The 20,531-nt window shown below is 34.7% G+C and overlaps 1 protein-coding gene across 1 annotated transcript; it reads right to left on the bottom strand.

Moving 5' to 3' along the window:
- Window positions 1–2,573: 2,573 nt before the first annotated feature.
- Window positions 2,574–20,245, bottom strand: LOC138704509 (trypsin-1-like). The gene is made up of 8 exons (XM_069832467.1): window positions 20,176–20,245; window positions 17,881–18,001; window positions 14,481–14,535; window positions 10,953–11,121; window positions 8,694–8,908; window positions 6,929–7,122; window positions 3,228–3,285; window positions 2,574–3,150 (listed from the first exon to the last, which is right to left on the bottom strand). The coding sequence occupies exons 2-8, from the start codon at window positions 17,920–17,922 to the stop codon at window positions 3,023–3,025; spliced, it is 861 nt and encodes a 286-aa protein (XP_069688568.1). The 5' UTR covers window positions 17,923–18,001; window positions 20,176–20,245; the 3' UTR covers window positions 2,574–3,022.
- Between the last annotated feature and the right edge of the window lie 286 nt (window positions 20,246–20,531).

Genomic DNA, 20,531 nt, shown 5'->3' with positions numbered 1-20,531 from the left:
CTAAAAGAAAATCGTCTGTAGCTGCATTTAGATTGGCAACAGGCCATGATTGTTTGGCCAAACACCTGCATAGAATTGGAATATATCAGTCCCCTAACTGCCCATTGTGCAACTCAAACCAAGAAATGGATTCGGAACACCTCAAAATCTGTGCTTCAGTGGCTGATCATGATAATATCTTTGAAAATTATATTAGAGTGCAAGAGGTCAAATGACTTCATTGTCAAACGCCTGGCATTAGAAAACAACAACATTTTACCTAAAATCATATTTATTTCCCTAAAATGTATGTGAAATAGATTTTAGGCTATACTTCGCTTGAGAAACACCTCTTTTGAGTGTCCAGCAGTAGTCTGACAGAATATTTGGGCCCCATTTTTCCTGGTAGTGCTTTTCCATTTCAGAAAAATCCTGATGAAAACGCTACCCTTGTTCGTCACTCACTACCCAAAGGTTTTGAGGAAAGAAAAAAATAGATGTGAATTCAAGAAGTTATTTTGAGAGATATGACATCCCATCACATTATAGTTCTGAATCAGCTCGCTGACAAGTTCTCTGTAATCTTCTGATCTGTGTTTCATAGAAAGTAACACCCTGCTGAATGATCCTTAGGTTCCTGGTAGGCTATATAATTGGAACTGGAAAAGCCATATGATGGAATCCTTTTAGCCAACCAGTTAATAGAATCACATGGAGCACAATAGATTTAAGGGGCCCAGTTCATGTTATCATCTATTTTGCAATCAAAAGAACACTTGTAAGCCCTTTTAACTAGTGTAATAAAATTCAAAGGTAACTAATCACAAACATAACAAAAGTTGTTTATGTGATATTTATACATTATTTCGAGGTATGTTTCACTTTATAAGATACTTTTACCACAATTAAAATTAGGACAAAGAAAACACTGGTTATGAAACTTGATTCATGATTGTAAGTTCCAACTCAGCTAAGAATTAATACCAACTCTCGCAGTCATATGAGAAATAAAATTTATATTTTATGAATTCTGACTTCTCAGGCAACAATGACCTGAAGTTATAGGTCAATTGTTAAAGTAATAAAATGAAATATTTGAAATATTTTCATTCCATTAACATGTTAAGGACTATACAGCAATAAAAATAAATCAATTTTTTTTTAAATTGCAAAACAATGGTGGGTGGTAGAAAAATTCTGACTTCATTTTTGGAATCTGTAGATGAAATTACATAACAAACAGTAGAAATTGTACATTTAATAAAATCACTGTTGACCAGTGTAACTTTTGACGATCAATTCCTTGAAATAAACATAGACATTTTATATGCATTTTACATGGTCTGAGCATGTAACATAATGAATATTAGATTTATTTTAAAATCTGTTCTGAAGAAGAACATTTTTAATGACTCAAAACACGTTAAAATATACGTACTTATTAACATCTTTAGTACTTATAAATGAAGTAGTTGAAAATTAGTGCATTTATATTTCTGGCAATTAATATTCCAAATAGATTGGTTAAAAATTTTCATATTTATTCCTTATGTTATATGCTGGCGACTTTCATCTAAAAATGCAGAAGAGTGCATAGTTATTCTAAATATTAAATGTATTCTAGTGTAAGGTTCATTCCATGTCAACTCAACCAAAGGATGTTGCACCAACACCACCAAATTGACCCATTTTTAAAAACGTTAGTTCGCAGTAAAGAACTTGTAAAACCCTCAGGAAAAGTATTCATTGCAAATAGTTTAGGAACCAGGGCTGTCCGAACTTCTAAAACCCATATTTTTCGATTAATCAATAATATATTTTATACATCTTGATTACACAACTTTTAACACTGTATCACTTCGGAATATGTATGGTAAGACTTTCCTGTGTTAAATTTAAATGTACCTCGTTTACACAAACTGCTCAACATACCAATGAACCAACAAGATTACAACGAAGAGCTAAACTCAATCAAATACATAGCACAAGGAAACAGATACACCCTAACATAATAGACAACATAATACGTAAGACAAAACATAATCACAAAAAACATAAGAATACAACACAAACACAAGAGCACAAAAAATACATCACACTAACATACGAAAAGAAAAACACAAAATTGCAACCTCATTCAAGAAATTAAATTACAACATCGCTTACAGAACAAATAACACTCTACAAAAACATCTCAACACACAAACACAAATAAACAAATACAACCACACAGGCATATACAAACTCAAACGTAACACCTGCAAGAACTTCTACATAGGACATACAGGCAGATCATTTCAAACACGTTACAAAGAACACATCAACACATCACAGCCATAACAAAATTACAAAACACTTCCACATATGCAGAACACGTCACAAATGCTAACTACACTCACAGAGACATCAACACAGACATGGAAATACTACACATCCAACCAAGAAGCCAGAAACTAAACACACTAGAACAATACAAAAACACACCCCAACGAAATTCTCAACACACAACTCAACTTCAAAACACACACACTCTTTGACTCTACACTATACCACAGGAATACACCCTCACAGGAAACAGAACAAGTGGCGCCAAGACCAACAACGACCAGTTCTGAAGATGACCCATAAATAGGTCGAAACATGTAAATGAGGTACGTTGAAATTTAACACAGGAAAGTTGTACCATACATATTTCAAAATATATTTTAGTTGTATCGAATGAGGATAATAATAATTTTATGTATGGTATTCTTTATTTAAGATTCTATCCCCCCTCATCAGAAATCTTAATTTGCACCCTGCTTGCACTGATGTTTTGAGAGGGAATTTAAACATGATACTATTTTTCATTAAATGTAGCTCAATTTACATCACAGTCTAATGAAGTGGTAGAAACACATGATGCAAGTTTATCGTTTCTAGTCACACTGTATAGCCGCTGTATCGAAGATACCTTCATAGTCTATACATCTCTGAATAATGTGTACTAGGTAGAAATGGTCAGAGACCTCCGACTCCCAGAATCTCCTTGTGTCCAGGAAGACTAAAATCGTTTGGTGCAGTAGACAGCATCCTGTGTGTTATGACGTATCCAGTCCAAATAAGCCGTTATCTTAGTGTAGATCCCAGGAATGCCAGGACGGGCGCAGCCAATTCCCCATGACACTATACCTGAAAATTGATAGAGTTTGCTTATTAGTGTAATTTCTTTCGTTGGAGGGGTAAGATTTCCAACAAGTTGTGCTTACCTATTTGTTCCACTCGTCCAGGTGTCATCTCATAAACCAGGGGGCCTCCACTGTCACCCTGCAATAATTCACTAAATCAGGTAAGATGGTAGATGCATGGTAGCATCTGACTTAATCCAATGGAATCAAAACACAGATGATGAATAATTTAGGTGTGTAGTTGCAAAATCAGATGGATCACTTTTTTTTCGAAAATGAGTTAATGTTATATTTCATATCTTCATATGATTCTACAACTGCTCCAAAGCCAGATACATCACATGGATTTGTGTGATGAAAGAATAGTATTGATTGCAAATTCTTGGTTCCTTGCAAACGTTTTTCCTTCATACTGAAAAAATTATGTTTTAGTGATGTATCTGATTTTGCAACTAAATGCCTCAATTGGTCATTGTCAACAGTACGGTCTATGGAAGTATTCTAGCCATATTTTCATAATACCCATATGGCATCACAGTTTGCATTATTGACTTAACAACAGTCACTTGTATTATTTTGCATTGTCTCATTTTGTTTTTCTCTTTTTGTAATAAAATGAAAGTTGCAAATTGTAGCGTCACAGAATAATTCTAAGTATAATTTGTAATAAATCACCCCACTTGACGTGGAGTTCAACATCCACCATAATTAATTATAACAAACTTTTATTAGTTGTGTCGAGATTCTTATTGGCTAAATCAGTAGTATTCAATCTTTTTGCTAGTATACCCTAAAATATATTTGGACCTCCAAACTGCATTGCAATTATATAAGAATTAACAAGAGACTATGATTGATGTTGTACCAAGAATAAATTATTATTGTAATACATTAGTTATTGATGCAATAATAATAGTAATGATTTGCGTAAATGGTATTCAAGCAAAGAAAAACAAGAGTTGATATTGCAAAAGAAACTATAATGTAATGTGCAAATCTATAGTCACGTCACTGTTATTTCTGGCATGACTCCTCCTCTTTGGTTACGTCTTAGAAAGTGAAGGCTCTGTAAAGTCTAGGTAGTTATTATCGTTCGCCATTTTTGTTCTTTTCTTGCCGAGCTACCAGACATGGAATCTATTTGGCGCACCGTTAAATATTGTGTCCTAGCTCCTATGATAATAAATCGACTCTCATAGGAGCTACGACATAATATTTAACAGTGCAGCAAATAGCATCCTCGTGTGCTTTCTTTTAATGCCAACGAAAGAACCAAAATGGCAGGCGATTATATTCATTATTTATCGAGCCTTAGGTAGTGCATAATGTCATTAGCAGTGAATGATAAAACACACACATTTAAATGTAGCATATCTGCAACATGATTGGCTGCCGGAAATAAGAGTGACGCGACTATAGCTTTCAGATAAAGCTCCCTGTGAAGCAGACTTGAATAATTTATAATATAATTCAATAATTATCAAGTATAATAAAATAAATATGTCAGCATTTTTACATATGTAATCAGTGGGATGCGTACCCCTTGAGAAAACTCTGCACATCCCTGGGGGTACGCGTACCATAGATTGAATACCACTGGGCTAAATCATGGTATGGTGTCATTAAAAAGATTCAAAGACATTTTCTAGTGATTCTTTGAATAATTTAAAGTTATGCTGTCCAAAATACTTCTCAGAGACACAACTTGATTTGATATTTCAAGGCGAAATGTATAGAAATATGAACAGTGAGATATCTCAAAGAAAGCAGTATGGATGAAGTGTTCGCAGAATTGTACAAAGTATTCAGCTTAAGTCTCACGATTCCATCGACTAGTTCTGCAGAGAGAAGTTTTTCCTGTTTAAGGAGGATTTAAACGTATCTCAGGAATAGTTTGTGCAACAGCAGATTGACAACACTAGCCTTAATTTACATCCGCGGAAAACTATGTAATCCCTTCTGCTGAAATGAAGAAGAGAAAAAGAGGTGAGTTATAATTTTAATTGCAATCCTTGAAGACCTCCCTGGAATAAGGATGTAACTAACAAATCTATAATTCACGTTTCAGGAGAAAGGAAAATAATTTCAGGGACATATTTTGTTAGCCCTATGTTTACTAGCAGAATCATTTGACTAATCAAGGATACAAGTTTATTCGGCTATTGGATGCAATAATTTATTGTTATAAATGAATGTTTCAAAATTACTTTTTTTTTTTTTTTTTTTTAATACCAAAGTCACACATTTCATTAATTTGATTTACATCCTTTTTCCGGGGAGGGCTTCAATTAAAGTATTTACAGGGTGATTCACGAGGAAAGGTGAAAAATTTAGTATACGATATCTTAGGCCATTTTGGGTGAAAAAGTTGATATGAACAATGGTGGAGCTAGATACATTTTTTTGGCAAAACGTTTCGCCCCAATGTGAATCAGATGTTAGCATATGCTGCTGACGAGATGTGAGACAAGGTCATGGATAGCAATGAATGACGTAACATTGGGATCTGCATTGTGAGAGACTTGGATAAGTTCATTCACAAACCGGGTGATGGAGCATTACAAATGTCCAGTCGCCTGCCCTTATCTGATGTAATGACACAGATCCTGCGCATAACACAAATACAATATCGCTTATCAGTTCACAGCATTTCAGTCAGATGCTCACAGTACAGTAGTTATACAGTTACAGTTATCGAATGTGTTAAGTTGTGTTTTTCAAGATGCCTTATAAATTTTCGACTGCAGGATATAACGATATTGTATATGTTTATGGTATGTGCTATGTAAGTTCCTTGCATGCCGTCGCTGAATATGAACGACGTTTTCCGAACAGAAGAGTACTATATCGAAGAGTATTTACTGTCTGTGGGGTTGGATGAAAGACTTGGTGTACCAAAGGAAGATGAAAATGAGAGAGGCGCTAATCGACCGTATTTTGGATGCTGCACGCTGCATAAAGAACAACCACATGCAACTCTTCCGAGCATGAGCCTGATTCATGCCTGAGGGCAACAGTGCATTGAAGCAGAAGGAGGTACCTTTGAAAATGTGCGAAAACATCGACCCCGACATCTAGAATATTAGGTATGTATGCATACGTGAATATAAAGTTTAAATTTGTCCATGATCTGTCTCTAAATGCGAGTTAGTACTCGTACAATGGAATCGCTGAAGTTTTTTATGAAATCAAAGAGCCATATCTCCGTAACCGTTCGAAAACGGACCTATATTATATGGACGTTTTGACTCAGAATGACTTCAGAATTCACATCCCAAAATTTTGACCTTTCCTCGTGAATCACCCTGTATATTATTATTACCGGTAGTAGGCCTATTATTAAGACATGTTCGGTAATTTAACAACAGGTTGCGGTTTGGAGTGAAATTCTCATTTTGAGAGAGGAAACCCCTTTTATTGACGAGTCACCTCTTTATTCACTCCAGAGCCACCACTGCTCTTTTATGAGGAGGTGGAAGAAAAAGAAGATGTGAAATATTGGAGATAGGTCAATTCGCCATGTTTTAAACATACAAAAACTTCATTGCAAGGTCTTTATTTGTTCAAGAAGCATCATTATCAGTTAAATGTGAGAATGCAAATCTTTTCTGTTCTTTAATTACTTAACATTGAGGATAATAGTAAAATGTCACTCATATGCCGATTGAAAATAGCATATATATTTTAAATACTTTGGATGACTGCTTGTCAGTTACAATGTTTCCATCTTTCTGCATATAAAAAACATTACTGTAGCCTTCTTTAAATGTGTGACTCCTCACCTGACATGCATCTGTGTCGAATTCATAAGCACAGAGCATGCTGTCCTTGATGTGGTCTCCTACAGTGGTATTCTTGCAGTCATCCTGGAGCAGAATCTTCACTCCAGCCTTCCTGAGAAAGCGAGATGGATTGCCATTTTGGGCTGTTCTACCCCATCCTGTCACCATTCCTGTTCGCTTTGTGTAGTCTGACTCTATTGGAGATAAAATAAGAATCAAAGTACAGACATTTTGGGGGAGAGATTTTGAGGGAATTATTTTTTGATATGGTGCAAGTATTCGTATATTGTGTATTGTAGTTTTCTTTAATTTCAGGTCTCGAGTGAAAAGATGAAATGTAATTTATTTTCATATTTGCGTAACATTGAACTACGTCACGAAGATACTGTTATTGTTGGGTGAGTTAAAATTCTATTCTTACTGCAAGGTAAGGAACTGTCCAGAGACATCTGATTTCCTAGTATAGAACTTTGTGAATAATAATTAGAAACACAGTTTAACTTCTAACATAATCTGAATATATAATAAAATTAACTGATTAACTAGCGGACTTACTCGTGTTAATTATGTAAGTTTGTGCTGCTTACAGCTGTTTCAGTGCTTCACGCACCATCCTCAGAGCCTACTAGAGCTCGGCGTCATCTCGAACTTCTCAGCCCGATCAAATTCTCAACACACAGATCAATTTCAGTACACACACACTATTTGACTCCACTCTTAAACACCTTCCAACAATCAAACACACCCACATAACAGGCAGAGAAGTTCGAGATGACGCTGAGATCTAGTAGGCTCTGAGGATGGTGCGTGAAGCACTGAAACAGCTGTAAGCTGCACAAACTTACATAATTAACATGAGTAAGTCCGCTAGTTAATCAATTAATTATATTCAAGTGTTAAAAGATTCAAAATGGAATATAATAAAAATTGTTATGGTATCATCATCAAAATAAAATGGAAATAAAATTTTAAGAGAGAAAATAGATCAATGCAGAAATAACGGCTTTGGCGACCACATAGAACAAAACTCCCACAATCCATTAGTATCTTTCATACTATTTATACTTAAAGAATTTGATAGTATGTACACTCCTTTCACCTGAATGTTCATTGTGTTGTCAGACTTAATTGGAGTGCCATGGTGATAGTGCTAAAAAACATGAATTATAAAATAATGCCCATTCACAACTGGAATGAACAGATTGAGCATTGATCAAGAACAAGAGCATACTCTACCAGTAATTATGAAACAATGAAATCGAATCTTGGACACAGTATACATGAGCTCTCAGGACTGAACTTTCGAACATAACCTTCAGTACCGGTATACATAAATCAATCAGTAACAGTATTACAAATGTTGGAAGACTAAAAATTCTTTATATAGGCTACATAATAATATATACCAGTATTAAGACAGAACAGCAGTATTTAAGAAATTAATAAAAAAAACCCTAGGTATGTAGGCCTATTTCATAGCATTAATTCAGTTTTTTAAATAACACATTTAAATATTTCACAAAATCATGGAGAGAGGAAGAATAAATATATGAGGTGAAAAATGCATTTTGAAGTACCGGTATTCTTTCACTTTTGCAATTTAAGTAACATTATGAGAAGAAGAAGAAATAGAACCTAAAAAATAAAATTTATATTTCATAGACATGAAAATTTACTGACTGTATCCATTTAGGATTAGTTACTCTTAATATCATGAAAAAGTTGTTTAAAGCTGCATAGTAAGTGAGCATTCAGATCCACTCACCAGGCCAAGGCAGACAGACTGGCTTAATGGCTGTGTTGTATTGGATGGGTTTCTTGAGCTTGATGAGGCCTATGTCCTCAGTGTCGTGCAGATAGTCGCTGGTAAAGGCTTCGTGTACTACCAGCTTCTCGATCTCTGCTGATCTCTCTGTGCCCTCTTCCATGGCAATGCGATCATGCATTCCCATGATCACCGTGAGCTCCTCTTTCGAGTTCCTATAATGAATGTATAAGATGAATGGAAGAAGCATGCTACTGGAGCTAAATGATAGCTGTGAGCAGTATGATATGAAGATAAAAACAAACAAGACCATGGTTATCGGAAGGAAACTAAAGAAGGTAAAGGAATTCGAAATGAGGGAGTGAAAGAAGTGGACAGCTTCAAATATTTTGAGTATACTGTAAGCAGCAACATGAGCTGCTGCCAGGAAGTCAAAAGGGGGATAGCAATGGTAAACGAAGCTTTTAATATAAATGGAGCATCATCTTTGGTAGAGACTGGCTGCAAATAGGAAGAATGGAGAAAGACTTTCAGGAAGATCAGGTTTCGCATGAGTTGTCAGACCGATAATGATGATGATGATGATGATGATGATGATGATGATATTTATTACCCCATAAGAACTCGACGCATTGCTCATTCTATATAATGCAAGTCCAGGCATGTTGCCATAGACCAGGATGCTACAGTGTGGAACAAATAGTTTTTATAAGGTTGTTAAATAAAGAATTACTAATTACTGTCAAAAGCGTGTAAATTAACAAATAGTCTTTATAAGGTTGTTAAATAAAGAATTACTAATTACTGTCAAAAGCGTGTAAATTAACAAATAGTCTTTATAAGGTTGTTAAATAAAGAATTACTAATTACTGTCAAAAGTGTGTAAATTAACAAATAGTCTTTATAAGGTTGTTAAATAAAGAATTACTAATTACTGTCAAAAGTGTGTAAATTAACAAATAGTCTTTATAAGGTTGTTAAATAAAGAATTACTAATTACTGTCAAAAGTGTGTAAATTAACAAATAGTCTTTATAAGGTTGTTAAATAAAGAATTACTAATTACTGTCAAAAGTGTGTAAATTAACAAATAGTCTTTATAAAGTTGTTAAATAAAGGATTACTAATTACTGTCAAAAGTGTGTAAATTAACAAATAGTCTTTATAAAGTTGTTAAATAAAGGATTACTAATTACTGCCAAAAATATGTAAATTAACAAATAGTCTTTATATGGTTGTTAAATAAAGAATTACTAATTACTGTCAAAAGTGTGTAAATTAACAAATAGTCTTTATAAGGTTGTTAAATAAAGAATTACTAATTACTGTCAAAAGTGTGTAAATTAACAAATAGTCTTTATATTACTAATTACTGTCAAAAGTAAATTAACAAATAGTCTTTATAAAGTTGTTAAATAAAGAATTACTAATTACTGTCAAAAGCGTGTAAATTAACAAATAGTCTTTATAAGGTTGTTAAATAAAGAATTACTAATTACTGTCAAAAGTGTGTAAATTAACAAATAGTCTTTATAAGGTTGTTAAATAAAGAATTACTAATTACTGTCAAAAGTGTGTAAATTAACAAATAGTCTTTATAAGGTTGTTAAATAAAGAATTACTAATTACTGTCAAAAGTGTGTAAATTAACAAATAGTCTTTATAAGGTTGTTAAATAAAGAATTACTAATTACTGTCAAAAGTGTGTAAATTAACAAATAGTCTTTATAAAGTTGTTAAATAAAGGATTACTAATTACTGTCAAAAGTGTGTAAATTAACAAATAGTCTTTATAAAGTTGTTAAATAAAGGATTACTAATTACTGCCAAAAATATGTAAATTAACAAATAGTCTTTATATGGTTGTTAAATAAAGAATTACTAATTACTGTCAAAAGTGTGTAAATTAACAAATAGTCTTTATAAGGTTGTTAAATAAAGAATTACTAATTACTGTCAAAAGTGTGTAAATTAACAAATAGTCTTTATATTACTAATTACTGTCAAAAGTAAATTAACAAATAGTCTTTATAAAGTTGTTAAAGAATTACTAATTATTGTAAATTAACAAATAGTCTTTATAAACTTGTTAAATAAAGAATTACTAATTACTGTCAAAAGTGTGTAAATTGGTGTTCTTATGCCATATTACAATTTGTTATATTACTTTAATATTATGCTAATATTTGCATATATTTATTTATAAAACATATAGCATTAATTTTCTTTTAGTTTCTGGTTTTAATTGGAATGAACTCACCAGTTGAGACAGTGCCCTGCTGTGAGTATATAGCGGTCGTTGATGATGGAGCCCCCACAGTGTAACTTGCCATTGTTAAGGATGGCCACCATCCAAGGATACAGATGTGGGCTGGTCACCGTGCCACCCACTATCCTGTTGCCCACATTGTTCACCATCTTACCACATTCTGCAATTGGTGTTCGTCTGCATTACTCGTCTTGAAGGAACAGTCATGTAAGGTAATCATCCTTAGTATAATGAATGTCATTTTAAGGTAGCTGAGACCAGTATGGTCTAATATTTACAAATTAAATTAATGTTATGCAGTGTAACTGATAGTGGAAAGTGGTAGTTACTCTGTAGATTGTCGAAAATGTTGCTTGAGCTTTCAGTACAACCAGTTTACCTTCAAGTTCTGTTACACATGACCAGACTTCTTTATTTTCTTTGCCAACTATTGTATAGTACAAAATACAGTGCAAAATTAATTTTGAATTCTGAAAAGCATTGAAGGCAACTTTTCTGCCACATTTGTAGGCGATATTAGTGGTGTATTTGAAGCTACTCATATGTTTCCGAATCTATTCCTCAGGGTTTTCTATCAGCCGAACTAAAGTAAATAAAATTATGTTTTAACAGAAGCTCTTTTCCCATATTTCAAACAAGAACTTTATAATGATATGGAAGACAAATTATTTTTATACTCTCTGTTATGACGAAACCACAAATACATAAAGAAATTATTAATTTATGCAAAAAAGTAAGTCTATTCTACTAGAAAACACCATATCAGTCTAAAGTCTGATCCGTTGCTAAGTAAGTGACGTTAGAATAGTGTGAATTTATCATTTCCATTGCTAATCAAGTGACATCAGATGTTGAAGATTTCGTAACATTTTATCCATTTGACTCTCAAGCATAAATGTCTCACATTAATAGACAAACAAACAAACAAATAAACAAACAAACAGACAGACAGGCAGACAGAGCAAAACAAAGCAAAACAAAACAAACAAATGGACAATAAAGATAAAAAAATGACACAAGAAAATAAATTAAACTCGTTAGTGATTTCCGAAATCAAACAATATTATTTCAAATAATTGATTAAATGGCGATCTTACTCGTGTTAATTGTTTAAGTATGTGCGGCTTACAGCTGTTTCAGTGCTTCTTCATACCATCCTCAGAGCCTACTAGATCTCGGCGTCATCTCGAACTTCACTGCCTGTCACCACATTTCAACACTTTTCAACAATCGAACGCACCCACACAACAGGCAGTGAAGTTCGAAATGACGCCGAGATCTAGTAGGCTCTGAGGATGGTGTGAAGATGCACCGAAACAGCTGTAAGCCGCACATACACAATTAATACGAGTAAGATCGCCATTTATTCAATTATTTATATTCAAGTGTTAAAAGTAGTGTACGAAAGATTCAACATGGAATATTATTTCGTTGCTATTTATTAGATAATTTTCTCCTACAAATATTATCACAACACTAAATGATCTCAGCATTTTTTTTGTAGGTCTACGGATGTGAAAAAAAAAACAATTTCCTTTCTGAAAATGTGTATTGTTGGTCGTGCGCATAAAGCAACCAATGTTCAAACGACAACAAATACAATTCTATATAATTAATAGCAGGCATGTTCGAAAAGAAAAGTTATGCTTTTTAGAAAATGAGACAATGTTTTTAAATTAGGATTTTTGAAAATATTTTGGATACTATCGAGAGACTCGATACTAATAATAATCAATGATCGAGGCATCTGGAGAATTGATGGGTACAGATGACGGAAATTTTTTATTGCATTTTGAAAATTAATCCTTATATTTTTAATTTACTATGTAATCATTTTTGTGAAGACTAATTTATATGCACATGGTCCACCATTATGGAGTAACGGTCAACGCGTCTGACATTGAAACTAGCGGGTCCGGGTTCAAATCCTGGTTGGGACAAATTACCAGGTTGGTGTTTTTCCCGGGGTTTTCTCTCAACCAATTGAAGCAGAATTGCTGGGTAACGTTCGGCGTTGGACCTCGGACTTATTTCGCTATCATTTATTCAAATGCCATTGTCATTATTACCACAGTCCGTGTTAAGTTCATGGTACAGAGTGTAGAAGAGCGCGACCGTTCGGCTACAAAAATCACTCACAGAACAGGAATGGTAAGCAGAATAAGCAGTGCAAGCCTTAGAGACACTCTTACATAAAAATTTTATGTATACAGTATGTCTTTTTATGCGTGTGGGCGCATTTGTATGCTCATGATAAGAATATGTAACTATCTATGAATTAGCTTAATTTATTGCCCCTTCTCCAAAGAAATCGTTCTATTTCCTCCTATGGGTATACTGCACGTTTAGTAGGCCTACCATACTTCCCCGATGTTCTTACAAACTTACTAAAAAGAAAGAGAAGTTTGACAATAAAGAAAAACTGAGCATTATTCTGTACTAACGACATATAGGTAGATCTATTTTACTAGATGGCGGAAATAAAGGATGCGGCAGAACATCCTCCCTAATTTAAAGTTTAAATAAAAAACAAATGGATCAAAATAAGGAAACTGTATTAATATGAATAGTATCTAAACAGTGGGAAATTTAGATTTACATGCGCAAAACAACAAGAATTGAATAGGACATGAATACACGGAATTGACATTCAATTAGTGCAAATTGTAATCAGTAACGAATTCCAACTATGCCGTGGACAGGTGAATAACGTGCTTACGCTGTGGTATCGTTTCTGGTAAGTGGTAATTTCGTTGCTGCTGCGGTACACTTTTATGATCAACAATTTTTTGGCACCAAGACTCAATGCGCTGCAGATTGACCAGGTATGGTTTCAGCAGGACGGAGCCACCTCTCACTCAGCTCAGATTTCTCTCCAAGTCCTGAGACAGATGTTTCCCGGACGCTTAATTTCTTCACGTGGCGACGTCCCCTGGCCAGCACGATCACCAGACCTTGCACCCTGCGATTTTTTCTATGGGGGCATCTTAAGGCTGAGGTGTTCAAACATCGGCCGAGGACTTTGCGAGACCTAAGAAATGTAATACAGGAAGAAACTGGTCTTATTCCTCAAGAAATGCTAGTTAGAGTGATACAGAATTTCCTAAGTCGCATTCAACAATGCATTGATAGTGAAGGACACCACTTGAGAGACACGTTATTCAAAAAATGAAAAATTCCCACTGTTAAAATACCATTTATATTAATAAAGTTTCCTTATTTTGATCCATCTGCTTTTTATTTAAACTTTAAATTAGGGAGGATGTTTTGCCGCACCCTTTAGTTCCATTGACTTAATTACATTATTAGTTCAATGAAAAGTCACAGTTTTTTTACTTTTATATCTAATATTCGCTTTTTGTTTATTTTCTAGTTCTTGTACCAAACCTCAAATTAGCAATTATTTAACAGAGATGAAAAATGTAAGCCTAGAGCACTTGATTTGTGGTTTCACAGTAGATAGGTGTGTGATAAATGTGAATAATTTCAAAGTGTAGAACCCATATTTTAGTCACTTACCGCAATTAGACAGGGTTGGCCCTTCCTCTTGATCTGTTTTTGGCATCGCTGCAATCTGTAAAATTAATGCATTTTAATTTGCATCTGGAAAAGTATTGCTACTGGTTATATGGCAGAAAATTCCTTTGGAAGTATAAATAGTTTTTGCATTAGAGGCCTACGTATGGTGGAACAGAATTCATTCCGTAGTTGTATTGTATGTTTCTCTTCTTAATTTTATAATAATAATAATAATAATAATAATAATAATAATAATATCTGCAAACGAATAAATCATTCCTTATCAGTTTCTCTAATAATATGAGTAAAAATCAGAATTGTAACATAGTAGTTATCGAATAAAATAATGTTAACATTTAGGGGAAAATTATTTGTTTCTGTTTTTAATACAACCAGTTACATAAGTAATAAGTGAAATTATTTATTTCTTTGGAAACTTTGGATTCTAATGATAATGACAATATGAAACTATTAACACTATCTGAAATAGTGAGAAACAAAACACTGTAAGCGATAATGTATGCTTAGTCGCCATAACTACGGAGATATGTATCGAAATGAACCTCATTTATTTATATGAATGTGAGTGTGATTGTGAGTGTGCCGGGTTAATATATTAATTACCGGTAACCAATCATCAAAATATAAAATACATCAGAACTGTCGCTGAGCAGTAACCTAACACGCGTTTCAGCGTCACATTGTTGACAAATAACTCAATCTTTTAGCACAACCATAAAGCATCTACTGTAATAGATGCTATAGTGTTACCAACAACGGAAAAAAAAAGTAGAAAAATATTATTTTCAATGCGCATATCGAAAATTTAAAGAATAAGATAAAATTACTTTATTTCTTGCTAGAAAAAAATAAAATAAAAAAAATTGTCTTATTTCTTAAGTAACTCAACTTACAATATTTGGCAAACAGGCTGTAGTTCTAGTTCTGAGCAGCTATAAAAGAGGCGCTGCGCACATACATGCCTTCTATTGTTCTTGTATGAGACGTAATTGGCAATATAGAACGTATCTTGATTTGATAGCAGGAGTTATAAATATTGAATGTGCCAATAAAACAGACGATTTTATAAGCTTGGATTCGTTCTGAAACGAAGGCAATACGAATTTCGCGATACACGCCGATAATTCTTATGAAAGTATTTTCTCTTCTGTAGATTAAAATATCATTTGGCGTACTAGAATTTTGTCACTTTCGTCATTTGCTAAGAGATTTCCAGCCGTGACCTACCATTTTTTTTCTCTGGTACGGAGGAGGGACCCGAAGGCTTACACTGCAGCCTGAGGCTTATTGTGCTCACCACTCCTAACCTGTGAATGATTGGGTAGCCGAACGGCCACGCTCTTTTACAAGTACAGCACAGTGCACCGTGAACTTAACCCGGGCTATTGTATGGATGATGATATGTGAATTAATGGTGGCAAAATGAGTCCGAGGTCCAACGCCTAAAGTTATCCTTCAATTTGTTGAGGGAAAACCCCGGAAAAAAACCCCAACCAGTGACCTACCATTACTCAAAAGCAAAAGGTTAATGTTATCATATATCTGAGATAGAAATTTTAAGTCTAAGAGGTTCAGTACTCGACATTAATGATATCCTATGTGATTTGCAGTGCAGAAAACATATATGAGGGAGATTATTCCTGGGGATTTCCTTTTTTCTACGCGATTATAGTTACACTATTGCTCCACTGTCGTCATACTTTCTTCTTACGATATAGAAAGAGTTCATTTGGTAAAGCTAAGTATGATTTTGTAGATGGATGAATTAATAATACCTAACACATATAATATGTCCATCTTCTTCCACAAGGAACTCCGCCAATTTTAATATCATTTCATTATGTTTTATCAATAGGAGCAATATTTGCAATTATAGGATTTATTCAATGATATCCTTTACCAACTTCTTTTCACTCTTCAATTAAACCCACTCCAAGCCAGAACATGGTCTCATTCTTCAGATTCCCCATTTTATTCCCCATTATGACCTCGGTTCTTAACAAAGTAGGCCTGTTATTTTAATCCCTACCATGAATCTCAGTTGTTCATATAGCACCACTTTAATCACCACGACAGACCTCACATTTGATGGGTTTTTAGGTTGGTTATTTAATGACGCTGTATCAACTTCTAGGTTATGTAGTCTCGTTGGAATTTTATTGATGATCGAGAGATGGCATTTGGTGAGATGTGGCAGAGAATTCGCCATAGATTACCTGACATTCGTCTTACAGTTTGAGAAAATCTTGGAAAAAACCTAACCAAGTAATAAAAAAAAGTAGAAATCGAAGTTACGTCCGAGTGCATCTATGGTCAACAGACAAATGCGCCTGCTACCTGAGCTAAACCGGTGGTTACTTTCGACGTTGCACCATTTTTATACCTATCATTGATCGAGCAGTTATCATGGTACAACTTCAGTCCCTATTACAGCACTACTGAAAATGCAAAAGTTAATCAATTTTCAAATATCTCTATCATAAACCCCGAATTGAACCTCACTTATGTATATCACTACTTTATGACTTAAAAAAATCTCACTCTTTACATATCACCACTATAATCATAACCATAGAATTCATTTTCGATTTAGAAGAATTATAAATGAAAAATTGGACCTCAAATTTGATACAGTATTGCTCCAATCTTAACCATGAACTTCACACTAGTCAAAATATAAACTGAAACACCATATAAACATTATTTGTTTGACTTTATATTTGAGCTGTGGAAAGCGTGAATGTAGGAAAGTGAACGATTAAAGCTTCAGCTTAATAAGGACTTGAATAATTTCAAGGGAAAAATTCTTTCGGGCCCGAGTATCGATCCCGAGGCCTTTGGCTTCACGCACCAACGCTCTACTGACTGAGCTACCCAGGAACTACACCTAACACAGTCTCAATTTTTCCATTTCAAAAGTTCAAACGGGGGGGGGTAAACCCGGTAACCTCCCCCCCTTGCGTACGCCCCTGTATGTAACACCAATCACATGTCGCTCTTGAAATAGTATTCTTCCTCCCTGACAATAATAATAATAATAATAATAATAATAATAATAATAATAATAATAATAATAATATAAGGATAATATCTGTATCTACATTTCTTTGCTATAACACTTGAGACGTCATTAATATAAATTAAATTGGAGTATTAATTAATATTTAATTAATTTTCATTGAAAACTCTTATTTTTGTTATATTACTTATAAGTTATTTTCCTATTGAAATTTTGGTGGTTCAGAACTTCTGTATTCTAATTGCTATTCCACGTCATATAGTTATTCTAATTATAAAATAACGTACAGTATGGTTAGTCTCTAACTCTGTGAACTCAACTGATAGTGACTCGTGAATTGAGTGAATTGAAATGACTTACTGGATAAGCTATCGGCAGGATGAGCAATGCGAATGGCCACATGTTGAAGAACAATGAATCAGAGCTGTCCGTCACAACACATATCTGCAGGGATGGTGGCACTGGCTGACGTCACAGTTTGCTGTAACTCAGAATACATTCCATATACTAATAGCATATTGAGGTATATTTTATAATGCCTTATCTTCACAATTCATCCCCTCACTCCTAAATTTCTATCTCATTCATTAATAAAACTCCCTTTCATCTCGTCAGGCGAATATGTGATATGATTCATTGTTTATTGACATGTATCGAGTCTAGTCCATTAAAATATGTATGGGACTTTAATCTTTGGTCCTCTTCGAGTCAGATCTTAATATTAATTAAACAGTACAATGTGAATCTAACACAGATTTGTGTTGTTTTAATTTATTATAGTAGGTTATTTTACGACTCTATCAACATCTTAGGTTGTTTAGCGTCTGAATGAGATGAAGGTGATAATGCCGGTGAAATGAGTCCGGGGTCAAGCACCGAAAGTTACCCAGGATTTGCCCATATTGGGTTGAGGGAAAACCCCGGAAAAAACTTCAACCAGGTTACTTACCCCGACCGGAAATCGAACCCGGGCCACCTGGTTTCGCGGCCAGACGCGCTAACCGTTACTCCACAGGTGTGAACTTTTTGTGTTGTTATATTGGCGTTGGGAATACCACAACTATTAATATGTAACTTACGTATTTTACAAAAATTTGCACTGCAAAAATAATATAAAGACAGATGCAGATTTTCTTAGATTTTCTTATTTTAACGACGTTGTAACAACTATTCTGTTATTTAGCTTTCAAATTGGCGATATCGAGATGGTGTTTGGCGAAATGAGGCTGAGGATTAGTCATAGATTACCTGATATTTGCCTTACAGTTGGAGAAAACCTCGGAAAAAAAACAGCTATGTAATCTGCCCAAGCGGGAATCGAACCCACGCCCGAGCGCAACTCCGGCTCGGCAGACAAGCGTCTCAGCCGATTGAGCTACGCCGGTGGCTCTTCGAATTCTTGCGGACAAAGATCTGAAAGAGATCTTCGTTTATATAGCCTACGTATTTTTTTTGTTCTGTAACCACTTCATTATATTACCAAAGCTATTATCGCTAGTTAACTCACTCACTCACTCACTCACTCACTCACTCACTCAAGTCAATTTAGTAAATTCACACCTATTCGAGTTAATAAGTAAGAGGTGAATGAATTAGGAATAATTCCAGTAAGCCAGAGCAGCCTCCCAATCAGTGAGTCAGTGAATCAGTGAAATAGTATATTAATCACTGTCAATGAACCAGTAAATCAAGCGACTAATCATTAAAAAAGTAAATCAGTAAACTAGCGAGTGAGTGAGTCAAGTCATTTAATCAGTCAGTCAGTCAGTCAGTCAGTCAGTGAATGAGATAGTCAGTTGGTCAGTGATCGGATCAGTGTCAGATGTGGATGAATGAGCGATTCGGCCAAGTACATGAAAAAGAAAAACAGTGACCTCGTGAATTGGATCAGCGATTGAATATGTCGAATGAATTAGTGAGTGGTTGAGATAGGTAAATGAACACGAGTAAAATGTATCAGTGTATCAGTGAATGAATCAAGTGAATAAGCCATATAACGAGTGATTGAAATGAATGAGTGAAGGAATTAGTGAATCAAGTGATTCAAATTATGAGTCAGTGATTGTGTCAAGTACAGTAGTGGCAAAAAAACCGGACCGACCCTTGTAGGTGATTTCAGACCTTGTTCACTCCAGAGCACGATAGACTGGTAACTAAGACTTTCGTGGTTCGAATCCTGCCTGAGAAGGAAACTTTTTTTTGTTCCTTATTCAAATTTATTCCCAATACTTTTCGATTGCAGCGATATTTTACTACTTAATTAACTTATTATTCCCAGAACATGAATTTTACCAGCAATCGAAAAGTATTGGGAATAAATTTGAATAGGGAACAAAAAAAAGTTTCCTTCGCAGGCAGGATTCGAACCACGAAAGTCTTAGTTACCAGTCTGTCGTGCTCTGGGGTGAACAAGGCTCAGAAATCACCTACAAGGGTTGGTCCGGTTTTTTTGCCACTGCTGTACTTGACACAATCACTGACTTTTTGAGACCCTGAACAACAGAAGCGGTTCTGTGAGATAGGCTAATGAGTAAGTTAACCCCGTGTGTCTGTAAGTTAAGTGATTTAATTAGTGACTCAATAAGTGAGTCCCGCAGATCAGTAAATGAATCGATGAGTGACTGAAGTTTCCAAATTCTGTGTATCGCATCTTACTTCGAATCCGCAGGCTGTCCCGTTGTTCGGTGTTCCCCACACATGGTATGCACTCACGATCGCGTTGAAGAATGGCGAGCGACTGACGTTATCACACGGAGCAGTTCGTGGGGAGCACCAGTGCCTCTTATTGCACGTAACACCAAGGTAGATGGATCTTTTAAACAACGATCTACAAAAGATGTTGATAGCAATGGAAGAATGGACAAACGAATCTCTCGGAAGAAAACGTAGTGTTCAGGAAAAGCTTGCTTTGCTTTTTCCAATATTACCTACTTACAAATGACTTTTAGAGAACCTGGAGTTCATTTCCGCCCTCACATAAGCCCGCCATCGATCCCTATCCTGAGCAAGAT

The sequence above is a fragment of the Periplaneta americana genome, chromosome 1, assembly GCF_040183065.1.
Source record: "Periplaneta americana isolate PAMFEO1 chromosome 1, P.americana_PAMFEO1_priV1, whole genome shotgun sequence".
NCBI lineage: Eukaryota > Metazoa > Arthropoda > Insecta > Blattodea > Blattidae > Periplaneta > Periplaneta americana.
The sequence above is the reverse complement of the archived record's forward strand: the minus strand, read 5'-3'. Positions and strand labels throughout refer to the sequence as shown.